Source organism: Trachypithecus francoisi, unplaced genomic scaffold, assembly GCF_009764315.1.
Source record: "Trachypithecus francoisi isolate TF-2019V2 unplaced genomic scaffold, Tfra_2.0 Lachesis_group9, whole genome shotgun sequence".
Classification (NCBI taxonomy): Eukaryota; Metazoa; Chordata; class Mammalia; order Primates; family Cercopithecidae; genus Trachypithecus; species Trachypithecus francoisi.
This window is the reverse complement of record NW_022681474.1, coordinates 70,957,333-70,973,779: the sequence shown is the minus strand read 5'-3', so window position 1 is coordinate 70,973,779 and position 16,447 is coordinate 70,957,333. Positions and strand designations below refer to the sequence as shown.

The window sequence follows — 16,447 nt, the reverse complement described above, 5'->3', positions numbered from 1 at the left end:
TTACATAGAGGATTTCCAATAACTGAGCAACACAATTCAAAACTAGTTAAATCTTCTGTCTCTACCTTGTTATACTTCCAGATACTCCTTTAAGCGTTCCCTTAATCTGGAGCAACCAAGAACAGTTATATTACATGAAGAAGGTATACTTACCAGAACCAGGTATAATTTGGGTTGGCATTAAATGTTTGTGATCATGAGGCTGTCCCTTCACACACTTCATCCAAGCATATAGTTCTTTATCTGTAAGATAATATACCTTGTGGTATATCACGCTCATGGTTTCACAATTATAAATTGATGGTTTAAAGAACTTAATGATTATATATAATGTCTCATTGTCTAGAGTCATAGCCAATGAAAAAATAAAAAAAATAAAAATAATGAAATAAAATGTCAATGATATGCTTTAGATGTTTGGTTCTGAAACAAGTCAGGAAAAACAGTTCCACCATTTCCCGAATTATATAACAACAGTGATACAAAATGGATATAATGATAGCCTTTTAAAAAATTTCCAGTCATTATTGTTATTAGTCACCTCTATCTTCTCTGTAGCTAATCTCCTTCTCTTAGCTGTTTTTTGTGCCAAACAGAATTTATGCCTGATCCTAGTACATCAGACTGACACAGTTTGAGATGACTGTTAAATCATTTTCCTCTTATGCTTCAAAGACATGTAGAGGAACATGAGACATGTAAAAAAGCTGGTACCATACAGTTATTATTAATTGCTATCGCTGACTTCAAATAAGCTTTCATCCCTGAAGTTGTAAACAATTAAGGCATACCATAGGGCATAACATAAAGAATAAAAGCATTTGATATCTTGATCTCAAGAACTTTCTCTATAAATTTAGTGACACAGTTACTTACGATGTAGCTATAAGAGCTTCAGTGTCACAAAGCTCAATAAACTCAGCATAAAAAAAATCGAGAACTAGGCCAGGCACAGTGGTTTACACCTGTAATCCCAGCATTTTGGGAGGCCAAGGCCACAGATCATTTGAGGTCAGGACTTCAAGACCAGCCTGGCCAACATGGTGAAACACCATCTCTACTAAAAATAAAAAATCAGCCAGGTGTGGTGATGCATGCCTGTAGTCTCAGCTACTTGGGAGGCTGAGGCAGGAGAATCACTTGAACCCAGGAGGTGGAGGTTGCAGCAAGCTGAGATCGCACCATTGCACTCCAGCCTGGGTAACACACAGCAAGACTCCATCTCAAAAAAAAAAAGAAAAAAAAATCTAGAACTATTGCTTCATAAAAATATACATTCAATAAAATTCAAACCCAATCTAAAACTAGTCACCTTTAAAAGCTTTGACTTTCCTCTGCAAAACCTACATAGTAACTTGCAAATGTTTTATATATTGCTTATATTTTAGACACTTATGTTGATTACCACTACATGAAGCTGTATATTAAAACTACTCAATCTCAGTTTTATTATAATATTTAACAGTAAAATAGATATTTAGATAGTACGGACAACAACCCAAGGCATAAGTTACACTTAAAAGAATGATATGGTAACTAACAAGACTATACTTTCAAAATTAATACTACTATGAAAATCAGCAGGCTGGGCATGGTGGCTCACGTCTGTAATCCCAGCACTTTGGGAGGCTGAGGTGGGTGGATCAGCTGAGGTCAGGAGTTTGAGACCAGCCTGGCCAACTTGGTAAAACCCCATCTCTACTAACAATACAAAATTAGGCATGGTGGCCCATGCCTGTAATTCCCAGCTACTCGGGAGGCTGAGGCAGGAGAATTACTTGAATCCAGGAGGCCAAGATTGCGCCACTGCACTCCAGCCTGGGCAACAAGAGTGAAACTCCGTCTCAATGACAACATCCAAAAAAAAAAAAGAAGAAAAAGAAAATCAGCAGTAATACATCAATTTAGTTTTAATACTCTTTATCTTATTCAAAGAAAGAATTTATGGTAGCTTACATATATATACATACATACAACACAGCAAAACAGAGTAAATTAAAATTAACTTTTTTAATTTGGCAAAGGAAAACCAAAAGTAATATGAAACAAGGAAAAAGGAATTTGAAATGCACATCATGTCATCAAGTTTTATAAGAATTAATTGTCAAAATACACGTATTATGGTTTCACATTTTACTCATATTAACATATCTACTGCATATCCCAGAAACACTTAGCTGTAGATGTTCAGCTATGCTTTCACATTTGCTCAGGTTTCTTTGGTAACAAAGGGTAAGAGACTTTGGTAATCCTATCAGTAGAAAATACTGATGGTTAAATCATGGTTCATCTACCTGATATACTACTCTGTAAAAAGAGCTGCCTGAAATGAAAATGACATTCATTACTTTGAGACAGACAATCTATACTAAATACTTCTAACGTTTCCACAATTCTAATTCTCTTATTTCATCAGAACTCTACTCCTAACAAAAAACTCAATACCAGTTTTAGGTAGTCACTTCCAAAATTGCCTTGGATAATCTTTCTAAAACACTTTTGATTCATTTAATTACTTCCTTTTTGAGACAGGGTATCACTGTGTCACTCAGGCTGGAGTGCAACGGGGCAATCACAATTCACTGCAGCCTCCATCTCCTGGGTTCAGGTGAGCCTCCCACCTCAGCATCCCAGGTAACTGGGACTACAGGCACACACCACCATGCGCAGCTGAGTTTTTGTATTTTTTTGTAGAGACAGGGTTTTGCCATGTTGCCCAGGCTGGTCTTGAACACCTAGGTTCAAGCAATCTTTGGAAGCCAGCCTTGACCTCCCAAAGTGCTGAGATTACAGGCACGAGCCACCATGCCCAGCCTACTTCCTTTTTTAAACTTTACATTATCTCTAGCTGTATTAATAAACAGAACACTGTTTTTGTGCCATTTGTTTACCTAGAAATTAGAAATAATTGAAAGGCTGTTTCCAAATTATAAAGATTTCATTTTTATTCTCTAAGAATTGGAGTCAGCTTGGGCAACATGATGAAACCCTCTCTCTATGAAAAATACAACAAAATTAGTGAGGTATGGTAGTGTGTGCCTGTAGTTCCAGCTGTTCAGGAGGCTGAGGTGGGAGGATCGCTTGAGCCCAGGAGTATGAGGCTGCAGTGAGCTGAGACTGCACCACAGTATTCCAGCCTGGGTGACAAAGTGAGACGCTGTCTCCAAACAAAACAGAAAAATGGGGATAAATGGGGTGGGTGGCCACATATTCGTCAACATTTGTATTTGTACTCTAAAGACCAATATTTAGGAAAGTCAATTTACATTTACACTAGTAAGTATTCAACTGTGACTTATAAAGTATGACTGTGTAATTCACAGGTCCTAGAGGACTTCAGGTTTCTACACATTGCAGTCTTTTAAAAAATTTTTCAATAGAGACAGGGTCTCGCTCTGTCCCCTAGACTGGAGTGCAGTGGCACAATCAAAGCTCAGTGTAACCTTGAACCCCTGAACTCAAGTGATCCTCCTGCCTAAGCCTCCCAAAGCACAGGGATAATAGGCAAGAGTCACAGTGCCTGGCCCACACATTGGAATCTTAAAGCAACAAAGCCTAACCTAAATTTGGGCTACATAAAGGAACTATCTGACTGAAATGAGAAGATAGATACACTCATGAGGCTGATGGGTGTAGATGCAATTTAATTCTAGAAAATACAGCCATTAATAAACTGTGGTTACTTCTCCTCTTAAAAACAAACTGAAAAAAATTCCTTAATACATTAATAAGGAAGGTAGGAATAAAAAAACACATCTGATGCTGTAGAAGAGTGATCCTAAAGAAAATATTATAAATACTTCAATTTATGTAAACTTATATACCCACCTCTAGAACTCTTCCTTTCCTTTGCCTTGTAACAATCTAAGCAGACCACAAATCCACATTTTTGGCAGACCCAGTGAATGTTAAACAATGTTGCTTCACATGCATCACACATCTCCCGGACTCCTCTCACTGCTCTTTTCCAGGCAATTTTGGCTGAAATACAGAAAAAACAAAAATTTTAAAGGCAAACATGCTCTTTTCCAAGGCAATTTTGGCTGAAATACAGAAGAAATAAAAATGTAAAGGCAAACCGAGAACTTTCAAGGCTATATTAACTGAAGACCAACAGACTTCTTGAAGTAATTAGTAATTCTCTTTAGAAGACTCACAAATGATCATAAGTGAAAAATAAAAATGGCTTTACATGTAACCAGGGTTTCTCAACTCTGGTGCTTTTGACATTTTAGGGTGAATAATTCTTTGTTGGGAGGGATTACTCTGTGCATTGCAGACTGTTCAGTGGCATCTGTAGCCTCTACCTATTAGATGTTGGCAACATATCCTTAACTCCCTCAGTTATGCAACCAAAGATGTCTCTAGTTATTGCTAAGTGTCCCCCGAGGGGCAAACCAGTGATTTCAAGGCAGGGAAGGAAAAGAAGCTAATATTTAGAGTGTCTACTATGTTACAAACTATTAAAGTACTTAAGTAAACATAATTAACATAACTTTCTCAACAAATTAATGACATAGTTATCTTTCTTATTTTCCAGACCTGCCTGATACCCAGAGAGGTTATTTGCCAAAGGAAACAGTTAAAGAGGGAGTAAAGCTGAGATTCCAGTACAAATAATTGGGGTAGATTATGTCTTTATAAGCCAAATGTTGAAATTTCACAATTTGCATCCAAAGTGGGTTTAAAGCATTAATTTATGTTGTAATGGCAGAAACAGCAAAATGCTATTGTGATTTCATAAATGGTTAATTGACTCAATTCACCCTCTACAGGAAAATATCTGTAACCTTAAATACATACTGTAAAAAGGTATCATTATCATAATTAAAAATTAACAAGATTAGATAAGATTAGGGACTTCTTTCATAGATTAAACATAATTCAAAGAGAAATTCTTAAAATGAAATTTGTGCAGTTCATGTTATATTTAACTTCCTTACCATCCTTTTTCACCCAGGACAAAGCTGTTTTTTCAGATGTTACTAATTGACAGAACTTATCACCTATTATATCCAAGATATATTTAGAAGTCTCTATATCTAGTTCATCATCTTCGTAATTTTCATGTGTCCACAAACTCATAGCTTCATCATCATATTGGTCAGGAGAAGAGAAACCATCTATTCTAACTACTCCGTTTTTACTAAATGACAACCTGAAATATTAAAACATAAAAGCATTAGGTACCAACATATTAAAATGTAAGTCCAGTCTTTAAAGTTGTAAATTTATAATGTTTATATTGCATTATAAAATATGAATTACATTAAAAAGAGGAAAACAGGTTAATTCTTCACACACTAATTAGTGAATTAATTTAAATAACTCATAGGTGTTATGCAAATGGCAATAAGTAGTACTAATTTTAGATTATTTCAAGAAATTAGATCACTTATACTTAACTCCAACAAAATGAAAACTGTTTAAGTGTTTGATGAATGACAAGAGTAAAAATGTGGGTCCAATGTTGCCCAGAGCAATGCTGTTATTTTATACATAATCTAAATCAGGAATCACTAAAGCTGAAATGCCCTAAATCAACTTAAGCCTTTCACCAGGAGGACTTTAAAAATGCCAACTATACATACACTTTCATTAATTAAATTGAAACATTACTGAAGTGATTGAGAACAAGGATGAAATTCTTAATAGTTTTATAGCAACCCCATTAATGTGCTTACTTGCTCTTAGCTTCTGATACCCAAATAACTACTCTATTCAGAGAAGTTTATAGTAAACGGAAGCCAAAATTGCCATTCTCTTGCTGGCTGGTGGTCATTCCTCAATTATCTTGTACTTAACTCTCTTTACTCTCAAATAGGTGATGTCTAATATAAGTCATACTGTATTTTTCATATGAACAGCAACATTTCGTTTATCCCTATTTTTCATATCTTCATTATCTTTCCAAAGTTTCCTTCTCTTTAAACCAAATTTCTCCTTTTTGTCATAACCCAGCATCTTATTTTGGTTTTATGGTATTATGTTTGCCTGAACATTTCTTTACTTCAGACTTTTCCTAGATTTTCTTATCACCTCAAACCTACTTTACTTTTGATTCCTTTTTTCATCTCTTCTGCACTTCCATGGGTATTACCTCTTATAATTATTCCCTGAAATTGTCTGTCCTTTGGGGATTGTTGGCTACAAAGTGAGGAAGAAAGAGAATCTGGTCCATTCTTATCAACACGTATTTTTGGAGGTCTATACTGGGCTACTAGCATAGTGTATTCAGCAGAGCAAAGTGTCTCAGTTTCTTAGGAAGATAATTACAGCTAACAATAGAGCATTTCATATGTGCATGGGACTACACCTAAGGACTTGGCATACTTTATCTCATTTAACCTTCATTAAAGCTCTGTTAGGTAGGTACTAACATTTACATTTTGCAGATGAGACAGGCTTAGCTGTCCTACCATAGTTAATAAACTCACACAGGAACTAAGGGACAGAGATGGAATTCACAACTAGAAATGACTGATTCTGGAGTGTGACATGTTAATTAGTCTTCACTGTCTGGGTTATCCAGCTATTCTTTAGTTGAAGTCTTACAAGTCTACCTTTAAGTTTTTAATGTTAAACTATTATTTGGTAATATTTATATTAAATTAGTATATAGGTTAACAACTGTTCAGAAAAAAACCTTTTTCTCATTAAATCTCTCAGAACAGAAAGGTCATATGGAACATGACTAATAATGTATGTATTTAGTCTAATAGTTAGAAATTGTTAAAATTTAGCACAAAAACATTTAATAACTCTTTTATAATGTTTCCAAAACATGGAGACTCAAAGACTTATTCCCCCATCCAAAAGGGACACTCAGAATAACACTATATAATTTCTAATACCGAATCAATAAATTACTTTTTTCCCAATCTCATATTTCCACTTACCGTCTAAAGTAGTAAAATCTACAAAATACTGGTGAGTGAGCTGGTTCTTCTCCTTTTTTACTGCGAATAAGTCTACATTCTCGGCACTTTTGTAAATTAGGCCCTATCTCACAGCAGGAGTCATCCTGTAAAAAGGATTCCCCAGTTTGCTTCAGCTTCTTGACTTTACGCCAATCTTTCAATACTGAACGAGGAATGCCAGCTGTAAAATCAGTAGGAAAGTTTTAGCAAAGTTATGCTTTGTAGAAAGTTAAACTCCTTGAGATTAAATTCAAGTCATATATATATATATATGAAATTCAAGTCAGTATATTGTGATAATACAATAAGACTTCAGTAAAGAAGCAAAGACATTAACAGCTGTAGGTACCAATTAATGACTAAAAAGTCTGCAGCAGCATTTCTATTTACTTACTAACCAATTCTACTAACCAAATGAACCTCTCTTATGTCAGGGTACTGAAAATGGAGAACTAAGTTTTCCAGCTGACTGAACTCTTTAAATATTAACTATTCATGTATGTATAATGGCAAACGTAAGAATCATTCATATTCTGTGTATATCAATAACTGAAAATACAGTCCTTCTATACCAAAAGTTGGTTTCTGTAAGAGAAAGCTCTTTCAAGATCCACAGCAAGAACGTAAAGATCAAAGGTTTATATATTTAGAAACTACATGTTAGTCTCAACATATTTCTATTGAAATACATATCTGATATTCCAAGGTAAGTGTGGCTCATTAAGACAAGTGGTAATTTTATAAAACCTGTATTTGGGAGAAGACGTGCTGAGCTATTTCTCCTAACATCTTTCCTTTATTATAATACCCTGCATTGGTATCAACATACTGATGGTGGCAGTATCTTTTAGAAAAATAAAAGCGTTCGAAGACAGTAAAAGGAAAAAAAAATTAACTTGGCTATCTTTATTGATGAATTAAAAAAGCCATCAAAAAAGTAAAAAGGACAAAAACTCTAATGCATTTTAGAGTCTAATATATGAAAACAAAATCAACTTATTTACATACTCTACATCACTGCTCCATCACATTCACTGACTCTGTTATTAAGTATAAGAACACTGGCTGAAGTCATCTGTCATCTAGAGAGTAGGAAGAATTTCTGGACTGAGAGGAACTCCAAAAATTAAATGTTGTCTATTAAAATTTTTAAAAACGTATTTATTTAAAAGCAAGTTGGCCAGGTGCAGTGGCTCATGCCTGTAAGCCCAGCACTTTGGGAGGCTGAGGCGGGCGGATCACCTGAGGTCGGGAGTTTGAGACCTGCTTGACCAACATGGTGAAATCCCATCTCTATTAAAATACAAAAAGTTAGCCGGGCATGGTGGCGTGTGCCTGTAGTCCCAGCTACTTGGGAGGCTGAGGCAGGAGAATCGCTTGAACCTGGGAGGTAGAGGTTGCAGTGAGCTGACACTGCGCCACTGCACTCCACCCCGGCGACAGAGCAAGACTCCGTCCTTAAAAGAAAAAAAGAAAGAAAGAAAGAAAGAAAAAAGACAAGCTATGTTGGGGTCCAGGCGCAGTGGCTCATGCCTGTAATCCCAGAACTTTGGGAGGCCGAGGTGGGTGGATCACTTGAGGCCAGGAGTTTGAGACCAGTCTGGCCAATAGGTGAAACCCTGTCTCTACTAAAAATACAAAAATTAGGCAGGCGTGGTGTCACGCGCCTGTAATTCCAGCCACTGAGGAGGCTGAGGCACAAGAACTGCTTGAGCCCAGGGGGCAGAAGTTGCAGTGGGGTGAGATCGTGCCACTGGATTCCAGGTTGGAATATATATAAATAAAATATATATAAATAAAATAAAATAAAATAAAAGCAAGTTATGTTGGGATCAGAAATTAGTTGTTGGTTTTAACTTCTAATTGTATTCTTATTGCACCCATATTACTGTATCTATATGTCAGACATTAGATTTACACAGTTTGCTATTTCTGTCATGCAGAAAGAATAAACTGTATTTCCTACCCTTGTGTTTTCTAATCATGCCCAATGTGTGGATCAGAGGTACAGCTCTTCTCCTGAGACTATACACTTCTTGCAGAAACTTAGAAAGCACTGTGTTTAAATAAACCATATGGAGTGGCCCATTTGAAATCAGGTCCAATTATTAAGCACATCTAGAATTGCTGCCTTGTTCTTTATAATTACATGCTTTCCCCTCTCTGTCTCTAACTTAGGGTAAGGAGCCATTTGGCTTAATCCACTAGAGAAACACCCATGTGTATAACCACACACATCTCCCAGTTATGGTATAAACCCATTTCCAGAAGACTTATGGAAAAGGTTATTTCCTCCACTATGCAAAAGACAGATTTTTCCTATGAACTGTGTAAAATATTCAGTTTTTACAAGTTGGAATGAACGACAGAATTGTTATACTGCTGATAAATTTTTATTTGATACACTTGCTTCTAATCATCTATTTACTTTTCAATTTATTACACTAGAATAAACTAAATACAGTCTATTTCCATTTTTTATTATATGCCTTTAATTCCAGATAATGGAACAGTTCAGAGTATGGAGCACCATACCACTGTGAACAACTTAGATAGTACTAAAGAATCAGACATTTCAAAGCAAATCTCAATTATGTGACACAAAACAGGCACTTGGAGCTTTTTTCAATAAAATAATAAATGAGTACAAAGACTTAAAAGGCCCAATTCATATGGAGAGCTTTTGATATTATAATTTTTGCTTCTAGACAAGGCCACATGACTGCAACTAACTCCTTTTATGAATTTAACTGTCATAGTATTTGTACAATAAATAAAACTTCATCCTTCAATTCCATATATATATACTTTACTGGCAATATATAAAATCTAAAAGTTTGAGATTAAGATACTTAGTCAACAAAAAAATACCTAACTCAATGGATACTTCTTCATTTATAGTAAGAACCTTAGTTCTCTAGTAGCAAATCCACAAATAGCTGTTCTAACAGAAAACTGGGGAGGAAGAAAATAAGAGACAAATACTCGCCAAACATTAATCTCTGATGTGCCACCCCCTTAAAAAAATATTTTTTTGGAGATACAGAAATTAGCTGTGATCATAAACCACTGGTTTTGTGTACTGTAGAATTTATATATTTAAATATAGTGGCAGTTTCAGATCATAAAATTAAATGTAAAAATTAGATAAAATGTAAGATAGAAGTAAATGAAACATAAAAATCAGTGGAGAAAAAGTGGCTGACTTTTAATTAGGAGAAACAAAAAGGCAGCAGATAGGAAAACATTCCAAAACAGTAGATAAAACAGAATCTATTATATCTAGCTTTAATGTACTAAGAAACACACTATTATGTGTATGTGTATATAAAATATATAATTATACATGTATAAGGGTGTATGTAATCACATTACACAGTTGAGGTGTAAGCCTAACTCATTCTTTTTGATTGACCATGACTGATGACAATTCTACTAAACATTAGAAAGAAAATGGACATTATTTAATCTATGAAGTAGATAATCCATTCATATTTAGAAGTTCCCTGACTTATGAAAACTACCAACTTAAAGAACTTTTCTGTGCTCAGGAGACTGAGGCAGGAGGATTGCCTGAGACCAGGAGTTGGAGGCTGCTGTGCACTATGGTTACACCTGTGAATAGCCACTGCACTCCAACCTGGGCAATATAGGGAGACTGTCTCTAAAAAATATTTAAGAAAAAAAAAAAAAAACTTTTCTAGGTAGCCTAGAAGAAAAACAAGTCAACTCTGTCCACAATTAACAGATGACATCTAATATTGACTTAATATTACTTTGGACTTGGTGAACAAATGGGTCATAAAACAGCCTCTCTAAAGCTACAGGCTAGTTACCAAGCAGGCGAGATTTGACTAAACATTACAACCTGGGGAGAAAATAGGCACTCATTCTGGTCCTTTTCTTAGAACTTACTTGTGAATATGTATATTCGTCTCAAGATGAAAAGAGAACACGTATTTCACTAAGACTTAATTTTACAAATGTAACTTCACGAGAGTTTTCTAGGCATTAAAACCTGGAAGGTACCTATCTGTTTTTTTTGTTTTTGCTTTTTAAGTTTTACTCAAGTATCCGAACACCCAACACCAAAGGAAATGTCATATAAAACAGAAGAGAAACAAATTGCTCACACTAAGCCTATTATGAATTCATGGGGGCAGCGAGGGAGAGTAAGGGGAACACATAAGAAAAAGCAACTCTGTATATAATCCAATATTCAAGTAAATGGCAGGTATCCTTCGATGTTAATCCCCCTCTCTGTCTTCTGACTATGCTTGCATTTCAGTCTGTCAGTCTCTGGCTCTAGTTGAGTTTGTCCTTTGTTCTTTCACTTTCTGACTGTCCTTTTCTATGACTCCATCCTCCTGTTTTCCTCTCCTTCACTTTGCCTCTGGTTTCCACACAGGCATGTGGAAAAACCTCATTCAGTTAAAAAGCACAAATGGGAGCCTTCAAGCATCCAAGTGCTTGTGAAAGTACTTCTTGAGTGTCCACATTGTCACAGATATTTCATATATTGTATGTGGATGAACACACGGACATAGTGAAACTAAGTGCTTTCTGCATTGTGCAACACACCTAAAAAGAAATAAGCAAACTGAGAAAAACTACTACTAGAGTAAAATGATATAGAAACACTTTATAGTGAATATTACTGTTAAGTATCCCTTAGTTTGTCTAGCTGTTGCCACAAAGGATATATAATCAGTTTTGAAGCTATTAATTTGGCAATTCTTTAACATCGAAATGAATACACAAAACCACAAGCCTCCCTTTAATTTTTACCCATTAAGGACTGTTTGAATGAGCAGCATTAAATAGATAATAATTTCCATAAGCTTCCCATTTTGTCACCAGGTAAGAGTGAAATATAGTCCACATTCATATTACTCTGAAGTAAAATTGGCCCTCCATTAACTGTGGGTTCCAAACCCATGGGTTCAACCTACCATGGATCAAAAATACTCAAGAGAAAAAAATATTCTACAAAGTTCCAAAAAAGCAAAACTTTAATTTGCCATGTGCAGAGTACTATGTTCAATCCTGCGTGAATCAAGTGATGTGTAAGGATTGTGTTAGGCATTATAAGGAATCTAGAGATGATTTAAAGTATATGGGAGGATGTATGTAGGTTTCATGCAAATATAGTCATACACGATTAGGCAATTTCCTCATTGTGGGAACTTCATAGAATGTACTTACACAAACTCAGCTTACAAAGCTGTACAGTACTTACTGTACTTTATACTAATAGATAATTGTAACACAAAGTATTTACGTATCTAAACAAAGAAAAAGGTATAATAAAAACATAGTCTTACAATCTCATGATACCACTGTCATATATACATTCCATCATTTTTTGTTTATTTTTTGAGACATGGTCTTGCTCTGTTGCCCAGGCTGGAGTGCAGTGGTGCAGTCATGGCTCACTGCAGCTTCAACCACCCCAGCTCAAGTGATCCTCCTGCCTCAGCTTCCCAAAGTGATGGGATTACAGGAGTGAGCCACTGTGCCCAGCTGTGCATTCTGTCACTGACTGAAAAGTTGTTATGCAGCACATGACTGTACTATGCTATTTTATATAAGGGATGTGCACCTCTGTGAATTTTGGTATCTGTGGGGGGTGGGGGGAGGTCCTGAAACCAATCCCCCACAGGCATACCCAGGGACAAGTGTAATTGTCTTCTAGAAATGTGCCTCAAAATATGTGTATGTGAGTAGAATTTCTTTCCTGACTACATCTTGGTAGAGGTAAATATCTTAGCTGATACTACGAATCCACTTTTGGTGTGACAGCCATAACTGCATTTTGACAATTCTTAAAAATGGCCAAAATATGAGTAACTACTAAATTCCACTCTGAGTTATGCAAATTACCTACAATGACTGTCAGGTAAAACATATACTTCTACAAGTCTTTTAAAAATGGAGGAATAAGTGTTCTCTCATTTCCTCTTAAAGGGGAAATGTTTGTGAAATGTAGAAACGAAATCAATGAGCATATACATAAAGCTAAGGCATGCAAATGAAGACAAAGGATGCCTTTAAGCTCACTGATCTTTAAAGAAGCACACTAATTCAGCTAAAACATTCAGCCCATTTTACCTGAGATAAAACAAAGTAACTGACTTACTATTACTGTTGCTTTGCAACTTCAGTTTACTTTTTTCTTTGGCACTCCTGCTGAGAACTCCATTGGGTTTCAAATCTTCTTCTATTTCACCTTTTCTCTTCTGCAAATCATTTTGCTTCTTTTTGTAAGTTGGCTTAGGTTGTCTTTTAGTCCTTTGCTCTGACTTGCTTTCACTTTCATCTGAGTCTCCACTTTCAGAGCCAGATTCATAAGTTCTTTTGGCTTTTCTCCTATTGACTTTATCATCTTTTACATATTTATCAACTATGATCTTACTATCTACACTATTTTGTATATCACTAGATGTAGAGGCTATTAAGTTGACGGAACATGGCTTAATAATTTCTGATACAGAATTCCCTGAATTTTCCATTTTATTAGTATTTTTATCTTCTTCTGAATGTCTGGTGAGCCAGGCCTTTTTCAGTTTAGTATGGTAGTTTGGTTGACTTGTCTGGGAAGCTTGCCCATTTCCTACAGAGTATGCTTTGTTAATTGTACTACAGATTATAGTACTATCAAGAGGAAGGGAGGCTGAAAGTGTCTGACTTTTTATAGCATTAGGTTCAGTCTCACTGACATTACTACTTTTATACTGAGCTGCAGCCAATGCTGCCTTGTGCTTTTTTAAATGGATAAAATCAGTTGTGCCTGAGAACCCAGAACTGGGTTGAACAACACTTCCTGTCTTACTACTGGCTAACGTAACTGGTGCTGTGGTGCTGACCTTGCATTCTTGTTTCTGAGCCACTGGCTGACTGACACTTTTTGAAGATGTACATTCTGATGATGTAGAGGCCAAAATGGTATTTGATAAAGAAGAAATTGCTTCTGAACCACCCCAGCTGGAAACACTGGTAGTATCGGCAGCAGATGTGATTACATCCGTTTTGGTATTACACATTGTATTTACAGACATGACTGAACTGGGAACACTGCCCTGTGAGACAGCCTGAAAGTTTTTTTCAGATTTTGTGTGAACACTGTCTGAATTCACATTTGGCAAAATGATTCTTCCAGTTTCTCCGGCTTCTGCTAGTTTGAGGCAATCTGTTTTATGTGCCCCAGCTGAAGATCTTTCACTAACTCGATCTTTAGAAGCTAACTGCACTGCTGGCACACTATCAGTTTTTGTACTAGAGGACGGACGCACAATGACAGATGCCATAGCAGCCTGTAACTTTCCGCTGCTTTTCTCCACATGCCATTCAGTTTTCTCTTTGCTGAGGTTATTATTAGGTCTCCACATCTCTGTCAAACTCTGTTCTGAAGAACTCTTAAAATTTGCCTGAGAGTCTTTTGGCTCGGGTATTAGAGTTGGAGGCTTCTGTGACTCTTGAATTTTACCACCAGCATTTACTGGCATCACAGGAGTTAAAGTTGGAGGGGAAAGGCTACTATAGCTGCCTTCCTTTCTTTCCAGGCTGTGATGGATTGGTGGGTGAAATACTGGTGCTCTATGTAATGCAGGCATACTGCGGAGTGTATTTGTAGAAGAAACTGTCAAATGGGTAGGACTCCTACAGTCACTTCTGAAGGTTGTTACCGAGTGAGATGCAATCTGATGCGGAAGATGTTCTGGTATCTTGCTTACTAAACCTTCACTTTCTGGTTGGTGTTTAATCAAAGGTGGAGGCTTTGAAAGAGATGTTATAAATGAAGTCAGAGTTTGAGGATTAGCTGCTGCCGCCGCAAGGGCATTACTCTGTTTATCACCATAAATATTTGAAATTTCTTTGGATGGGTATGATCTTGGTGGTTCATTGACCACACTATTAGACAATGTAGTGAAATAGTTACTTTGGGGTAAACTCTGAGGCACTGAGTGCTTCATTTTATAAAGATCTGATACTGAGCGTTCTACATCCATATCTTGTTTGATGACATGGCTTTTAGGACTGGACGATGATGATGCCACTCTGGAATAATTCTCTCTCTCACCCTCAAGTCCCTTGATTTTAGTTGTAAAGGGAGCAACATCAATACTTTCTTGAAGAATTCGACGGTGTTCCTCTTTGTATTTGTTTAATCTCTCTCCAGTCTCCTGGGGTGGTCTCTGTAATTGATTTAATACTGGATCCACAAAATGCCTATGTAAGTGACAATCTTTTCCAGTCTGTGACCTATTTAGATCCAGGTCATTTTTTGCTGATGTGGATGCAACAGACCGTAATGGTTCCATAAAAGCTTTCCTTTCTAATTCTCTGTAAAGAAAATACACAAATATTTCTGTAACCACTTTTTCTTGCAAAATACAAAGACAGCTTTTATGCAATATCATTCTATTATGAAAGTAAAAGACATCTTTGCATGTACTCTAATATTATACCAAATTCGAAGAAATATCAAAACAGAACAAGCCTAATCTTAAGATATGTGTTAACTTAAAATTAACTGTTTAAAAGGCAAATTAAGAAAAATTATGAACAAGGTATTTATAATTTTTAAGCATTGGTGAACTTACTCCTTATGATGATCTACTAAAGTTTTTGTCAGTGGTGGACTGGAATGGGCTGTAATTTTAAGAGGCCGATGAGGCTCTGCACTGGACGGTCTGACAGGAATGTGACTAAGTAATCCAATACCATCTGCTGAGGTCACAGGGGTGGGCTGATGTAGCCAAGGACTGGGAGAATTCTATTAAAAACAAAACAAAACAAAACAAAAAACCTAGATTTCAGTTACTAGAAAAAGCTAAACACCGTGTCACAGTAGGACTGGGTATGATCTTGGTGGTTTATGAGTTCATTCAAATAGCAGTTTATTTGGGAAACTTGTAACTTTTTCTAAATACATCTTATGAGAAATAGTCAAATAATAACATAATTATACAGATTTTTCCATATCATAATCAGTATTAAAGAATAACTTATTGTCATCTTACTAAAAACAGATCTTGAAATCAGTGCCTTTAATTTACTATAAATGCCATATACAGAACCTAGCTTATATGATTTCCTAAGATTCTAACAGCAAAAGAATATATATTGCTAACAGTAAAAACAGAATATTCCTAAAACACATTTCACCAGAAGTAGAAATTATAACCAAATTAATTTGTCAATTTTTGTCAACAAAAATAATTAACTTTTCCAATGTAACAATTTACTGACAACTGGCAGATAATTACATTTCAAAACCCAAATGCACTCCCCATTTCACTCTAAGCTATAAACAAGGTTGGACCATTAACCTTGGAGGTATAGAGGTCTAATAAAGTTAATTTTTTACATCAATATGCTGCCTGTCTCGTAACTGAATATAAGGTGACAGCAACCTCTATAAATATTTTATGTACTTATAAACACGGAGGCTAGACAGTCATGGTCTAAGTCCATATATATGTGACACATACTGAGTACTGCTCCTTTCCAAGCCATTTTTAAGT

At 35.9% G+C, this 16,447-nt stretch overlaps 1 protein-coding gene across 9 annotated transcripts in view; it reads right to left on the bottom strand.

The window, feature by feature from the left end:
- Positions 1-16,447, bottom strand: part of JMJD1C (jumonji domain containing 1C) — a 374,654-nt gene that overhangs the window by 26,878 nt on the left and 331,329 nt on the right. For all 9 annotated transcript variants that reach the window (XM_033208321.1, XM_033208324.1, XM_033208322.1 and 6 more), the window contains 6 exons: positions 15,524-15,696; positions 13,060-15,263; positions 6,900-7,101; positions 4,944-5,158; positions 3,829-3,981; positions 154-243 (listed from right to left, as the gene is read on the bottom strand). In XM_033208321.1, coding sequence (XP_033064212.1) covers positions 154-243; positions 3,829-3,981; positions 4,944-5,158; positions 6,900-7,101; positions 13,060-15,263; positions 15,524-15,696 — 3,037 coding nt within the window. The remainder of the gene's footprint in view (positions 1-153; positions 244-3,828; positions 3,982-4,943; positions 5,159-6,899; positions 7,102-13,059; positions 15,264-15,523; positions 15,697-16,447) is intronic.